Raw genomic sequence first — 16,378 nt, 5'->3', positions numbered from 1 at the left:
TATTTGAGATGTAAATAAAGTAAATATCTAATAAAAAGAAATGGAACTTTGGATATAGTTATGCCATCGACTGCATGCATAGCTTCTGCATGTGCACTAATATAAACAAATGAATGACCCCACCCCAAAATACAGATTTTAGGTAAAATATTGCTACTGTTGGCTAAAATATTATCTGAAAATCAATTTCCCCTATAGAATTATGGGAAACTTTAAAAATTATGTATGCATTTTTCTGTATTACATGTATTACTGCTACCCACAGAACCCAGAGGAAGGTGTCAGGTTCTCTGGAAATAGAATGAATGAATGAAGCTTGTTGCAGGTTGTGTGTTCTGTGTATGGAAAAAAGTGTTGCCAAACAATGAACCATCTTTCTAACCACCATGGGGGCACATTTAATATCCAACTTACTATGAATCCATGCAGCACTCTTGTGACACTCTGGAACACAAGGAGCAGAAGGCGCACTAGTGACCCTACACAATGCAGGCATAAAAGCTTCTGCTATAGATAAGGCAGAGATACTGGAGTCCTGGGTAGAAATGGGAGCTCAAAGTCCTGGTACTTAAGAAATCATTCTATGGATACAGGGAAATGACCCAAAGAAGTCAAAGCTATACCTGACCCAGACTTATCTAGGTAGTTATAGTTGAGAAGGAAGAACTTAGTAATAGCTTCACGTTATAATTAATGATATATGTATTTAAATGTTCAATATTTACAATACTATGGTAATAGTATTAGGATACAAATAGCCCACAGTTATTATACTTATATACTTCTTTTAACTTGTCTCACTCAGGAATTCAAACCAATGTTCTAATCTGTCTTGCACACAACTGCGTAGCATAAGCTGTCTTCCACACCATGACCATTATAATTTAGAAGACTCTCAAGTGGTTGGATTACAGACATGGTACAACACACTTGTGTGAGAAATGCACCTGTTTATAAAGTGACTATACATGTCTTAGCAAAGGAAACTTCTTGTCTTGGGACATCATTCCAGCTTATAATCCTATAAAGACAAGCCCATATATCTCAAAATGCATTACTTCTAACTTTGGGCATTTCCCCAAGTGTATACTATGTCATTACCTTCGTATAGTTGAAATTTTTCCAAGCAGGGATTCTTCATCAAGGACACTAAGCCAATTTTCATACAAATCTGAATAAAGTAAGCTTCCTTGTATGTTTCTAATAAAATCCTTTTATAATGAAAAAAACACAAGAAAATTAATGGTCTATGTACATTGTAGAAAGTATTTGAAAAAAGTTTTGTTTAAAAATAGGAGGTTAGACCAGGGATTGTTAACTTGTGTGTCACAATCTGTTTGGGGGTTCCATATCCTGCATATCAATAATTCCATGCATTATGCATTATAAAAGTGGAAACTAAAGGCAGGAGCCTATGTGTTTTTACCTAAGAGTAGAAGCAAAGAATCAGAGTTCTGACTGCAGCATCAATGAAATAACCCTACTGTCTATTCTGATTGCCTTTCCTGGTTTTCAGTCCACCCTACTACCTGAAATCAGGGATATGCTTTCCAACTCACAGCCTGAAATTCTATCTGTCTCAATGGAGGTCAGCCGCTCTGTGGGATATCCAGACAGTAGCCTAGCATGACTGCTCTCTGAGAGACTTCACCCAGCAGCTGGCTAAAACAGATAGAGACCCACAGGGAAACATTAGATAGAGCTCATGGACTCTTAGTGAATAATTGAGGAAAGAATTCAGGGCCCCGATCAAGATAGGGACTCCACAAGAAGATCAACAGACTCAACTACCGTGGACCATTGAGAGCTGCCAAGAAGTGAACACCAACCAAAAAGCATACAGAAGCTGCGCTGTGACATATGGCATATATGTAGCAAATGTGCAGCTCGGACACCATGTGGGTCCCCCAACATTTGGAACAGGGTCTATCCCTAAAACTGTTGACTGTCTGTGGAAACCCCTCACCCAGCTGGCCTCAGTAGGAAAAGTTGTGCTAACCTTGAAGAGAATTGATTTGTCAGGGTGCAAGGATAACACATGGGGACCTTGACCTGCTCAGAGGAGAAGGAAAGAGACTCATAAAGGATGAAGAGGTAGAGTGTAGCAGTTTCAAGATGAAAATTAATAAATAAATGAATGAATAAATTGGTAGTAATAATAGTAATATTAAAAGAAGAAAAAATGAACAGTAAGTATTAAAAAAACAATAAAACAAACAAAAAGCAAAGTGTTCTTTCTGAAAATAAAAAACCATCCAAAAATGACAGGGCCAGGAAATGCTTCATTCTGATTGTATAGTTAGGTGAACTTGTACTTTCAGTTCACAGAGAGTAAAGTTGTAATATACATGTATGCCTCTGGGTACACCTGGAATAGTGGTGAACTTCCTTACTTAAGCACACTGTTTTACATGTGAGAATGTCTCACAGTTTCACATCCATTCTTAAAACATGTAAATATTCAATTAAAATGTGTAAATATTCAACTATTTAAATTAATTGTAAGCAGCAACTTGTTTGAAATGCCACAATTAACTTTCACATTGTATCAAGGATAGAAATTCAGACAAATGGAAGGTGCCCAGGTGTTCCTGTACCTTTAAATTGCTGTGAATACACATGACTTCCAGTTACTGATCTTCACTTTCCTCCCTGTGATGTGGTCCCAGGTTTCTGGCAATGAGAGCCAGATGCACTTGGCAAGCTCGAGGGCCAAGGGGGGATCATTTGTTACCATTGCCTAACGTTATTAACCATGGCTACTCTCAGAGCATTATCTTTTCTCTTGATGTCTGGGGCCATAGCTCCAGTCTACTTAGAGGCAATCTCAGATCATGCCCCAAATAAAAATCAAACAATGATATTTGCTCTAGAGTTACTGCTGCTCACTGAGAAGTTAAGCATATTAGACTACTTAGAAGTAAGTTAGGCTAATTCTTCAGTATTTGACATGGGGTTAGGATGGCAATATCAGGAAAAAGTGAAAATACTGCTTTATTTTTTCTTAGAGAAGGAAAACAATTTTATATATCTACTGGACATAGATATTGGACTGTATATAGAATTGGCAACATGCAATTCTCTCACATTACAAGTCTGTGGTAGAACAGCTATTTTGTACTGTTGTTACTTAAGTTTTTGTGGTAAGTATGATTTAAGACATGCATCGTGTAAAACACACTTTTATTACTATTATTACTTGTTCTATTATTAATTCAGGTGGCATAGTTAGAGAGGTGAAATCAGTGGGAACATTTGTAATGCCAAAAAAGCCCATCTGATGTATGAGAAAGTTAACCTCCAACATAAAGTGTTCACCTGTGTCTTTGTGATGAATCTTTGAGCTTGTCACACTTTTACCTAAAGTGACTCTTATTCGGAGATCATGTATCCATAGTTCAAGAAAACTGTCATGATCTGGTAATCTCAAGGACAGAATATGCATCTCTAGAGGGATGCTGAATGTTGGTGATGCAAAATACTGCCTTACCTTTAAAAGGTAAGCTACTGTGAGTACCGATTCTTGGTCCCAATTGATGTGTTGCTCAGTATAGATCTTATCCTTCAGGACCAAGTGTGATCTATCGGAAATGGATTGGAATACTTCTTCTGATTCTGGTCCTTTTTCCTCAATGACCGATATCATATCCTGTGTGGGATAAGGACAAGCTTCTATTATAACAGATCCAAACAGCTAAAGCACAAATAGGTCTTTGAAGGTAAACCAGAGTCATGGCAATCATGGATGCATAGCTACAACTGAAAGAAATGAAGAGGACATTTCACTTTTTTCTTTTTTAGCTTCCAAATATATTTCTTTCCCTAATCCATTTTTCCCAATTTGAATCATCAAGGGTTTCTGGTAATTAAACAACCCTCCAGATTGAATCACACTTCTAGTCACCGAAGCATTTTGGTGAATGGTGTTCTCTTACTTTTTCTTTGCTTTTTGAAGTTCTTTCTAGAGCATGCCATTCCAAGTAACTATTGGGATAGTTCTCTTTCAGAGATCACATCACTATTTGGCTTCCTGTCTACCCTGACCTCTACTGTGAAAACTGGCATTTGTGTTTTAAAGAAATCTTTCCTTTTCCACTATACTTCTGAGACTTTTATTTCCTTCTTTGGTGACTTCTTATTTTAAACCATCCTTATCGAAAGATGCTGTCACATTTAAGAACCCAAGCAATTTTCAGTTGTTCTACCATGGTTTCACTCTGTAAAAATGAGGACCATACACAGATTTACTCCATGTTTTCTTTCATTTTAATTGATTACATGATTACAGTTATTGATGACAAAATTATCCTGATCTAAAATACCTAAGGAATGGGCAGTAATTCTCATGTGTCTAACATGATAAACTTGTTCACGTGTGGCATAAATTCCTGGCACAGGCATAGAGCTAAAAGAGATGCTGGACAGTAAATGAATATTTCCAATGGAAATCTAGAAGCATATTTAAGATAGACTAAGCCTATTAGGCGACAATTTCATAGAATGCAGTAGTATAAAAAGATCAATGTATAGCAAAAAACATGTATATATCTAATTTATTGTTAATATCAGATAGTAATCTATAGATATTTTTGATTATAAGATTGAGTAATACCAGAGGCAATAACACCAAGGTAGACTCTAGAGTAATATGGAGTCCTAACACAGTTCAAAATATTGATAGTTGGGCAATTCCAAAGATCCATTGCATCCAACAAGCTGGTGAGTTTGGGTCTTTGCTGAAATCAGTGAAAAACATGGGAATACTATTTCTTTTCAAATTTTCACTTTTCATTAAATTAGAAGACTCTAACTTCAGTAGGTTTTATTTCTACTTTAAAAGAATCTGACCTCATGAATAGGTTATCTGTATATTCATCAGTTTGGTGAAATAGTTTACTTAGAAAATGGTTCCCAGAAATTATGGGAAATAGGACAGGTTTAGAAACCCAAAATGAAACAAACTCACAAGTATAGAAGGTAGCATTTTGTCCAAGCATATAAACCGTGGACAAGTACGAAATACTTGGTTTTTTGGTGGTGCAGTAGGAGTTTGAGAAGTTGTTTGCTGGGTTGCATTCGTATTATCTTCTTGAGTCTCTGATTCTAATAAAGGAGTAAAATCATTATTTATTGTAATTGAACTCACTTAGCACTTGCATGACCTTCACATTTTATAGCCTGCATTACTTATGCTTCACCACAAAGACACAGAAAAATAATCAGTATTATAACATTTATAATCATGATATTACTTCATAAGGCATTGGATATCTAGTTGTATATGGCCACAGTTCTAGTATACCTAGTAGTTTTAGGGTTTGTCTTGAAAGGTAAGCATATAGGTATTAGATTCAAGCGATAAAATAGTACCAATTTTTTAGTCCACCTGTGTCTTTCTGGCAGAACTGCCATGGCCAAATGTAAATTAACAATAGTATTTGAATTTCACCACACAACTTGCCTGACTGCACTTTTATTACAATCCTTGGTTTCCCCCTTCACAACCCACCGAACTGAGAGCTCAAATCTGAGTTCACAGTGTCAATGAATCCCATACTGGTATATTAGGCTATATTTTAAAACTTGCATAAAAGAAAAGCATTTTGGCATGTGCCTTTATACCCAGACCTCAGAAGCTGAGCCAAGATGATCTCTGCGAGTTTGAGGTCAGTCTGGTCTACACAGTAAGATTTAGGACAGCCAGACATTTCAGGTAGAGAAAACCCAATTTGGTATTGAATTGCTATTCAATGTATAATACACATCTAAATTAATACCCTTTATATCAAAGTAAGTAACATATACTTAGTCAATTACTCTCATTTCTGGGATTTACCTTTTGCATAAATTCAGGACCAGTGCAAAGAGGTACCAAAATATGGAGGGAATCTCTTGCAGTAGGAAATTATAACACACAGGTGAAGTGTCCCTTCACATGGTTTAGCAAATTCTTCATTGTTGTTTGTTATAAAATTCATAGTTCAGTGCTAAACGATTCTAACTTTTAACTTATAGTAGTAGGACATGTATACACACCGTTAGTGCCCTCAGAGAGAGGAGCCGCCACTTGACTTATTGTTGGTTCATCATGTTCAGGGGTGTATGTCCTCCCCTTGGGGCAGCTGCTGGCTCCATGTTCTGGTTCATTTGGGGTGATGATATTAGATGTAGTAACCTGGTCACATGAGGTATTTCCTCCGGGTCCATGATAAAACGAGGTTTCATACCATAGTGCAACAATATCTAGCCCGAACAGTTTCGGAGAATTATCTATGAGGAATGTTACGAGAGAAATCTGGGACAAAAAAAGGGCAAACAAAAAGGGTCTCTGTCATTTTACATAGTTACAAATCACATTTTATTTAAGAATTTGGGAGGCTAAAAGTATGTACTTTAAAATACTGAGATAACATTAGCTTTAATGAAGTATCGAGGCGGGCTTCTTCTTAGAAATTTAAAAGATGATTATGAGATCAGATATTCAAGTGTGGTCATCACAGTCCAATATCATATAAGAGGATGATTTCCAATTTTCACCCTGTGAGGCCCAGAATGTTATACATATTGTCCACTTGATTAACCTTGCTTGTCTTGGACACATTCATGGCTGTGCATATTTGTAAGGATGCTTAAAGAAAAGCACAGCTAAGGAGGGAACTTTCTACTCAAAGGTCCCATGGGCTAACTAAAAGGCAAGAGACAGGCAAACCCATCTATGGGGTAACATTCCTATTTCCCTGATGGTTCAGTGCAAATGCCATGGTAACAGCTTGATCCTCAGGTTTATTATGCTGGGAATTAATAAAATAATGCCTATGGAAGAAACTGGATAGTTATGGATCTGCAGTGTTTGTTTCTTTGTAACCCTTTTTTTTTCCTTAGGATATTTGTTCCTATGCAATATGAGGAATACTTATTCTCAATTAGGCTGTCCTATAATATATTCCTTTCAGGTCCCAGGGCAGTTGGTCAATTAATAGTGAATCAGAAGCTCAAATACTGAGAATCAAAATAACCATTTGATACCAATACTGTAAAAATTCTGGTACTTTATTATAATATTTGAAAGGCAGGTCCCATAGAATACTTTACTCTATAATTCTCTAAACCAATGATAACCAGCATCAAGAGGTCAAGGCCATATTTAATTACAGAAATCAGGAGTCATAATAACCATACCTGATAAAAATGATCCAAAATTGCATTACCTTTGTTTTGTTGAGGAAACCATCATGAAAACAAGTAGCATTTTACAAATTCTACACTGATTACATCAGAATTCATTCTTGGTTGGTGAACCCAGTACCCAGGGTTTTTTTTTTTTTTTTTTTTTTTTTTTTTTTTTTTTTTTTTCATTTCACAGCATTTATTCTCACTGGATTCGTCTAAGGATATTCTAAGTCACAACTGACAAAAAAACTCCATCATTGAGCTCAAATACCTATTCATATTTTACTTACTTAAAATGCACCAATGATTCTTCCTCTCCAAAAGAAAGCCATTCAAACATGTACTTATTTTACAAAATGAAGCAAAACCAAAGCCAAAATCATCATCATCAACAACAAAGTAACTCAGACTCTGAGGGTAATACTGTCTTTCTGTCACATTGTAAAGGCTTATCAAAGCTAGGCTTAAAGTAAATGGCCAATTACCTTTTTGGAAATATCAGTAGCCAGTACTTTATTTCCATATCTAGGAAGGCATAAAAGAAATGGCGCTATTGCAGCAGAGAGACTGTATGCTGGCATGTGGTTTATCGAGGAATTTCTGGCTATTTTATTTAGAATTCTAAACATCTGTCTAAGGAATGCAGCATTCAGTGGCGGGAGTTCTTCTAAAAGCCTGAACAAAGAGACAGTTATGTTAAAAACAAGTTTACTCAATTTATAAATATAGAAAAGGGGAAAGTCATTATATCTTTTGAACAATGTATATTCAAAATATTGCTTAAATGTTTTTCCAGAATCAGGGTAGGGGTGGGGCCAAAATGACAAATTTAAGTGTAGTACAAAACGGATAATCATAAGCATGGTCCACTGTGACTCCCTAAGTCACACCTCTGTTTGCAAATGTATTCCGTGTTTGTGAACAATTGAAACCTTTTGCTGGCAGCATTTTTACTGAATATTTTTGGGATACATATTCTCTAATGTGTATAAGCAAATATTACTTCTATTTGGTTGATGTTGTTCACACAATTCGCCAGCCATTACCTCTTTGCTGTTGATAGTTTTTCTTCATTGCTGACCATTTCGGGTATGGAAAGCCAGTGCTCATACAGCTGAGAGGTCAATAGACTGCCTTTAATCATTTGAAGAAACTCCTTATATAGAGAGAAGAAATATTTTGCAGAAAACAAATTATGGAGATTACTGAAAACTTATTCAACTCTAAAATTTTGGATAGTCCCAACTTTCTTCACAGCTCCCCGACATTCCCCAAGGTAGAATGTTGACTGATGTGTAGGGCCAGTAAGATTTGTCCATAAAAACTGGAAAACTAAGAGCTGATGTTCAAATGTGCTTGGATTGCTGAAAAATCTCTTTTTAGATCGAAGTCCTCTAGTGGACAACTAAGCGAACTAGCATACCTAAGAGATCAATACCTCAGACCAAATACTATTTTTACATGACAGAAATATACAACGATGATAACTATAACAAAGAAACCCATATTATGTTAGTATCTAATTTCTGAGGTGCAGAAAATCATATCCACTATTAGACGCATGGGAAGATATGAGGTCATGGCTCTTAGAGAAGGTCCTATCACAGTTTCTCTAAACAAGCATGATTCCATAGTCTGTTCCAAATATTTAAGATAATTTTTACAGATAATGTAGCTTGCAAAGGTACTCTTGGCAATGCATGGAAACTATTATGGAAAACCACAGCTATTCAAGGTACAGAAAACAAAATATCCTGTGGCTTCAAGCCAAACTGCATACATAGTACACGCTAACTCCTAAACCCTGGGCTCCAAACATTGGTCAAAAGAGTCAGAAAGATTATATACCAGAAGATCAATAAATCTGCTTTGACATTGGGAGTCCTAGAAATGTGGGAGAGGCTTCACATTTGATAGTTCAACAATGTAATATGCTTGTCAAAACAATTTCTGAACAAAAGTCATCAATGTTAGTAATTCTAAATGGGAATGAATAAATCTTGTAAAAACAAACTTCTAGATAAAGAACTACATGCACATACATATTACAAAGAGTGAGGAAATTTGTATTTCTCAAAGGGAAGCCCCTAATTTGTAAGCCAATCATAGTTACCTCAGAAATAGTTCATATACTACCAATGATAATGGACTTATTAGGTTGTTTGAACATATTTGTGGGCTCACTTTTATCTATATAATAATAACAGAAGATGAAAATGGGCCATGTATTTTAGCAGAAGTAGGAGTCTAAGGGGAAACAAACTTAGAGCAAGGGAAAGGAAGGAGTGAAATGATGTAATTGAATTTTAATTTAAATAACAAATAAAAAGTATCATTTTATGGTGGTGAAGGTATGGCAGACTGATTAAGAATACTTGTTTCACAGCCATGAGGCCCTGCATTTCTGTACCAATATTTTGTGAGATATAGACAAGCAGATTATGACATCCTACTTGATATGTGTAGCAAAGAGTTACATGTAGGAGTCACATTCTCTATACTGAGGAAGAGAAATCTGCTTCTCAGAAAAACAGTAGTGCAAGACAGAGAATGAAGAACTCTGGCAGTCAAATGCATCTGAATTGGCATGCCTACCAGGTGACATTCCTATGCAAGTATGAAGTGACCATCCACATGGCCACATGAGAAAATCAAAGGAAAGATACTTTAGTAACTTTACTGCTCATTCTGACTGGATATTTGTTTGAGTCCCTACTCCTTATGTGATGAATAGCAGAAGAACCTTTTAGCTTACCAGATTTCCCTCTTATGTATCTACTATCACTCAAGGGAATGCATGATGAAGGAAACTACTCATGTAGACTCAGAGGAATCCAGAGGCTATGTGATGCAAGGACGATCCCTACCTTTAGAATCCAGCTTGCCAGGTGCACCGAGTGTTTTCTTATATTCACCTTTTGCCCAGAGTCGAGTTTTTCTTTCACTCCTTTGCACAATACATCACTAGGAGCTATACTAAATATACCTACTGCTGTAGGGCCCTTTTCTCTTAAGAGGGACAGGATGTCCTGAGAGAAAGAAAGGGAAATACCAGTCACTCTTTATGCAGTGCCCAGCACTATTGGCTCAGGAGAAGCAGACCAATGGCGTGCACAGGTGCAGTGAAAGGGCTGGCATGGGCAAGAAGGACTGCAAACTGGTTTGGACTCTCAATCTTTACTTATACAAATCCCACCCTACTGTTAACTCTGAAAGATCAGGCAACACTGGTCTTTTTATCAGATTTTTCCTTAGGAAAGCCAAAAGTGAATCATGTGAGTCCTACCAGAATTTCGGTGGGCCATTTTCCATCCTTACAGATCCAATTCAACTCTCTACCAAAGAGTTTTCCCTTCTTCTTAACTTTTGGGACAGTGTACCCTTGGTCCTCATGGGGCACATAGGCCCTGGGGAAGCATCGTGTCCTATAAGTTCTTTCCTTCTTCTTCAGTATTTCCGTTGATTCTAAGGAGGAGATAAGATCATTACCTGGAATCCTGTAATATGGCCTTTTAAAAAACCAAATTTCAATTGCATAATGTCCCTGTTGTCATGGATTAGGCGTCCTGTAGCATCTTTATATTCTTCTTCCCTATACTCTACATTGTTATTAATCTGTGAGATGTATCTAAGACATGATCCCATGGGAATTCTCACAAGATTATGTTGCACTGCATCATAAGATAAATGATATGCAATTGAGCAAGTTCCCTGAACTATGTACAGGCAGTTGTATCACTAAGTCATATCCATTTTCATAGCTACCCTCATTTTTATTCACAGCAATCAGTTTTATATTTTCTTCAAATGTCATAGTGAAGCGCTTCCAATTCTTAGATTTCTTGATGAGCTTTTAGAAGGACCATTGTTACATTTCTATCATCAGCATTATTCCTCCTTCATGGGAATGCATACATGACTGCCTGTTTTGTCAAACTCGGGACCCTGGTTCCTGTAGTGTAAGTTCAAAGCTGAGATCAAAGTTTACTTTTCTCTTCAAAGACATCTTTTCAAAAACTAGACCATAATGAACACTTATATGGTACTTAAAACAAAAGTATTAAAAGTAAATAAAAGAGTCATATAACAAAATATAAATTAAACGGTCTTTCTCAATATAGAAAGTTTTGACTATTTGTCCAAAACAAAATAATAAGACTGGAAAAACACAAGTAATATGATACAGTCTGAATAGGATATATCAATTTTAGTGTAAGTATGCATCTGTATAGACATGTATTTAGGCACACATATGTATACACATACATACACACAATGACTTTTTTTAGAAAAGCAAGAATTTAAAGCAATGAAGGGGATACTTAGGAGTAATGTGGAAAATAATAAAATAATAAAACAAGAAAATATTTTTGGAAAAAAATGTCCTTAAGACAATTTCAAAAGCCCCAGAACTTAAGTATTAAGTCTATTTGAAATCCAACTGCAGGTGTAGAAGACACACAAAAATATGCTTTTAGTGTAATTGAAAATGAGATTAGAGTCTGAGCTTGGACACCAAGGTTACTTCTACTTTAGTCTGACACAGATTATGTCCAGTTCCATACATATATCCTTTCTGTGCCTCTTACAATAATTTAAGTGCAGTTCTTAGGTCATTCTCTGCTTTAATCATGAAACAACATGAAATTGTATTCTAATGAGATGAAAGCTCTGTGCCCACACACTTGTATACATATAGCATCTTGGAATTCCAGCTTATGGTGACTATCTGTCTGGAACAAATGGGATATTCTCCCAAAAAAATCAAGTTTAGACTTGATGTCAGAATATAAAGATCTCCGGCTAGACCTGGGGCGTATTGTATTGGGTTTGTTTTCTGCAGTGCCCTTCCCGTAAGCAACAATGTCAACATGCATTGATATTTTATGCAAAATTGAAATGGCAACTAGGAGGGCACTTGAAGGAAGGTAGACGACTTACTCTGCTGCTGGCTTATAGCTGAGTATCGGGGCTTTAAAATGAATTGCCCCTCCAAGTTTAGGTCTTGCCTAAGCAATCCAGGCAAGAGAGGAAAAGCTGTAGAATTTTTTGAATTTACTCTACTGTAGGTGTGTTGAAGGTGGGTCATTATGACCTCCTGTAGATACTCATAACCTATAAAAAGAAAAGAATATAAATTGAAACTAATCATAATGAGTGTGAGCTTCCAATGGGTTTTGGCAAGCACTACTCTATTTTCTGTCTCAACTTTCTTCTGGACAATGTAGACTGTCCCTAAGCATTAGGAGAATGACATGAATATTATGATAAAGTAAGGATGTGTAAGCTGAGAACTCTAAAATCAAGGAGAAAATTTTCAATTTATCACTTTATTTAGATCCACATGAGCACATTTGTTGTTTCTACTTTGACAGTATTAAGACCTGCCTGTTTTAGGTGTATGGCCTGTAGGTTGAAATACACATTCAAAGTGATAGTGAGACACAAACAAGAGCAGTAAGTTCTTGGGATTTCTGAAAAATTCATGATGTACAAAGATCTTCCAAATTTTAGAATTAAACTGATATCAAGTTCACAGATTTCACTCAATAAATTTATTTAGAATGTGCCAATCCATATTTGTCTTTTCACTGACTGAGTACTGCTATTGTGTCCATCATATAAAAAGCAAAAAAAAAAAAAAAAAAAAACTGGATGATTTTGGCCCATGCTTGTATTTTCAGCACTCATTGATTAAAAAAGTAAGGACTGGGAGTTTCATACCTGCTTGGACTCAATAGAAATATAAAGTCAAATGTGTCAGTTTGGTTTGAGCTGGTTATTATCTAGTGTATTAAAATCCTGAAAATAAATATTGAAGAAAAACAAAAGTAGTTCAGTTTCAGTTTCCTTCAAATAATCAAAATATTGCCAGTGTCCTTCATAATACATGAGAAAATGTTGAATAACAAAGTACTCTGATCTCTAAAAGACATTGTTACTGTCTCTTTTCTGTAGTTCACTTTATGCATTCAAATTTCACATTTTAATTAACTTTTAAAAGATAATCCTTGCAAGAACACTTAATGATCTCAGAATTTTAATTGTTATCCAAATGCTTCTGAGCATTTTATTACTCTTATTTATTTGGCAATAATTTAGCTAGTGAGAAAATTTTTTAAAAAGACAATAGAAGGAACACCAGGTGATACAGTCAAGGAGTCTCTAGTAATCTGAATATGATCTCTCATTCAGTGGGGAAATTGCTTGTCATAGGGAACTGCATATTTCACATGGACTCACATATGGCCACATTTACCATTTTCATTACGAAACAGAATCTACATAGTTTAAAATAAAGAGAATATGTTTGTTTATAACATGTACACTTTTATTAAGATGGTCACAAGTCAGTGTAAAGGACAGCTCTGCCTGACTCATCACCTCAACCCACACCCAGGGAGACCAAAGCCTTCATACATCAAGTTGCAGCACAAAAAAGTGGAGCCCACAATAGCTGACCATGCAGAAGCGAAAAACAAAAAGAAAGAAGTACTAAGGCAGAAGATTTTTTAAAAAGATGCAGTACACAATTTACACAGAAGCAACACTGTCACCTTCCCAGTGAGGACTCAGGTAATGGACTTAGCATCCTCCTCTTAGGAGTGTGGGTGACTTTGGGGAGGGGGAAGGACTTCCTGTAACCATATATTTCATGGATAATGGAATGACTTTTAAAAAGAACAAAAAGAAAAAAATGTACAATCAAAGTCCACAGACACATTGTAGAACTTTGGGGGATGTTTGCTCCAACCTACCACTGTTCCAGATTTTAAACCCTGATCAAAAACTCCAAAACAAAGCAAATTGAATAAGTTTTAAACTTGCCACATTTTTTTGCCACTTACATGAAATCTTTGGACACACACACACACACACACACACATACACACACACACACACAAGTCTTGTGACCGCAGTTTCCTCAAAGACACTGAATTATTCTTTGAATGTGTTTTCATTTAAATTTTAGACTTGTTTCTGTTTGTAATTGTTTTGCTCAGATGTATACTGTTGTACCATATAGAGCCTAATAACTGAGCAGGTCATACCAGGGAATTTGATCCCCTGAAACTATAGTTTTGGATGCCTATGAGCTATCATGTGACTGTTGGGAATCAATGAAAAATTTCTCTAGCTAGTAGGATTTTGTGTAATGATTACCCATTTTTTTTTTGTTGTTACTTTCTTCAGAAATGATATATTCAGAGTTTTGTTTTTCTTTCTAGGAAAATTAAGTTTCTCAAGTGAAAATCACAGTAGAATCTGTTATTTTTTTGTCAGCTCACAGACTCTATCTTAATGAGGTTATCAATGTGCCTGAAGGCTACAATGAAGTTATTATAAATATAATGAATGGCATAATATTTAGAAATTTTGTTTTAGTATGTACTTAAATGTAAATCTAAATAATGAAAAATCTGAGATTTCAGGGATAGACCATTGAACTCAGCTAGTCCTTCTTTAGATTTCTCTGGTACTTACCTTGCAGTGGTCTTGGAGCTTCTGCATGGCCAGGATGGAACCAGAGCTGGTAATCTCCATTGTTCTGAGAGCCAAAAAGAACCAACTGTCACAAATAATCTGACAGTAGAATCCTGTATAATATAGTGATTTTCTTTACTTACAATTTCCAGCTCTCTAGCAGGAAAATTATTAGGACTAGTATGAATGGCATATATTCTGACCACAGATTTGAGTCATCAGGACTGATTTCAGAAGAAAATCAAGAAGTACTTGCCTTTCCTCTCTGAAGTAAACTCCGTCTATTGATCCACCAAGAATACTGGTCTTATTCTTATAGAATAAGAAATTGCATTCGGCCATCAACACTAACCAAGACCAATATTATTACAAAATGACCCACAAGGGTCTCTCCGTCTATCAGTGGGATATTGAATATTGATTTGACATGAACACACAACCTTGAACCCATAGAGTCATATACTCACTGTGATTATGATGACTTGATAAAGAACATTTGAAAAATATAGTTATTTCAGCAACAGTGAGAAAAATAGCCAAAATAAACCCCAAGAAACAAAAAACAGAGAGGCTTTGAGGGTGCCTAGGAGTACACACAACCATTGGCTTTCATTTAGCGATAACCATTCTGTGGAGAAGATGAAGATGGGTCTAACCTGGAAAATAGGCCAGATACTGGAAAGAAGTTCCACAACATAATTATTGCATACAGAATTATGGATCCATTGAAACAATAATATAAATAGAACATTCTGTTGAAATTGCTAGCAAACTCCAGGATAATATAATCTAATTGGAGTTATCATTAATTGTACTTGCTTGTTGATTCATGAGTAAATCCAAGAAAGTGTGTCATAGAGTTTTTAAGTATTAAGCTAAGGGACAAAAATCCATTCAAGCAGACACTCAAACATCTACTCACCCAAATATAGAAGGAGAGAAAGAGTAAGAAAGAGAAAGAGCAATAGAGACAGAGAAACAGAGTGACACTCTCTGTTTCTCAGATACTCATCATACGAACCCACAGGAAGTGATAGAGAGATATATACACATATACAGTGAAATTCACCAATACACACACACACACACACACACACACATATACACCCCACACACAATAACATAGGGCTATAAGTTTCCTTTCTTTGGAAATGTAGACAAGAAATTCAAGAAAAAGGTCCCTCTCTAGATTATTATATTATAGATGCTTTTACTTCCAAAAGGAGAAGATTGTAAAATATGCAAATTTATCATGATGAAGTTTCATCTGTATAATTTATATGCATACACCTTTGCAGTTATGTGAATCTCAAAAGGAAAATTCAATTTTAACCCCAAAGAACTTGAAAATAACTTACGGGTATTCTCATCATTGATAGTAACTTCATAATTATTTCATTTACTGTATCGATGTTTGTTGCTTTTACGCATAAAGGCTATGAAAAGTACAGAGAAGAATGGTATAAAACAATGTTGAAGCTCATAAGTATAAAATTGGTTATTGTCTAATCATTACTAATAATCTAAAATCTGTAATCTAACTCTAATATAAAATAAACATTTTCTTTTCTTCCCTTGCGATATCTCTGGAAGACTTTCAGTCTAACATATTTATCACAAAATTAACTATGTGGATACTTGATATTCAAACATTAACTGTAACAGGTTGTGTATAATAAAGCAAGACTGAGTAGCCGTGGGTACAGGAGCTCAGCATCCTGAT

General features: G+C 35.7%; 1 protein-coding gene across 2 annotated transcripts in view; it reads right to left on the bottom strand.

Moving 5' to 3' along the window:
* Window positions 1-15,161, bottom strand: part of LOC127683498 (rho GTPase-activating protein 20-like) — a 445,237-nt gene extending 430,076 nt beyond the window's left edge. Inside the window, exons 1-4 of one of the 2 annotated variants that reach the window (XM_052180789.1) lie at window positions 14,656-15,160; window positions 12,112-12,285; window positions 10,457-10,635; window positions 10,038-10,199 (exon numbers count right to left, since the gene is read on the bottom strand). In XM_052180789.1, coding sequence (XP_052036749.1) covers window positions 10,038-10,199; window positions 10,457-10,635; window positions 12,112-12,259 — 489 coding nt within the window. In that variant the 5' untranslated portion in view covers window positions 12,260-12,285; window positions 14,656-15,160. Of the gene's footprint in view, window positions 1-10,037; window positions 10,200-10,456; window positions 10,636-12,111; window positions 12,286-14,655 lie in introns of both variants that reach the window. The other variant, XM_052180791.1, reaches the window with a different exon arrangement.
* Window positions 15,162-16,378: the final 1,217 nt, after the last annotated feature.

The sequence above is a fragment of the Apodemus sylvaticus genome, chromosome 4, assembly GCF_947179515.1.
Source record: "Apodemus sylvaticus chromosome 4, mApoSyl1.1, whole genome shotgun sequence".
Classification (NCBI taxonomy): Eukaryota; Metazoa; Chordata; class Mammalia; order Rodentia; family Muridae; genus Apodemus; species Apodemus sylvaticus.
The sequence above is the reverse complement of the archived record's forward strand: the minus strand, read 5'-3'. Positions and strand labels throughout refer to the sequence as shown.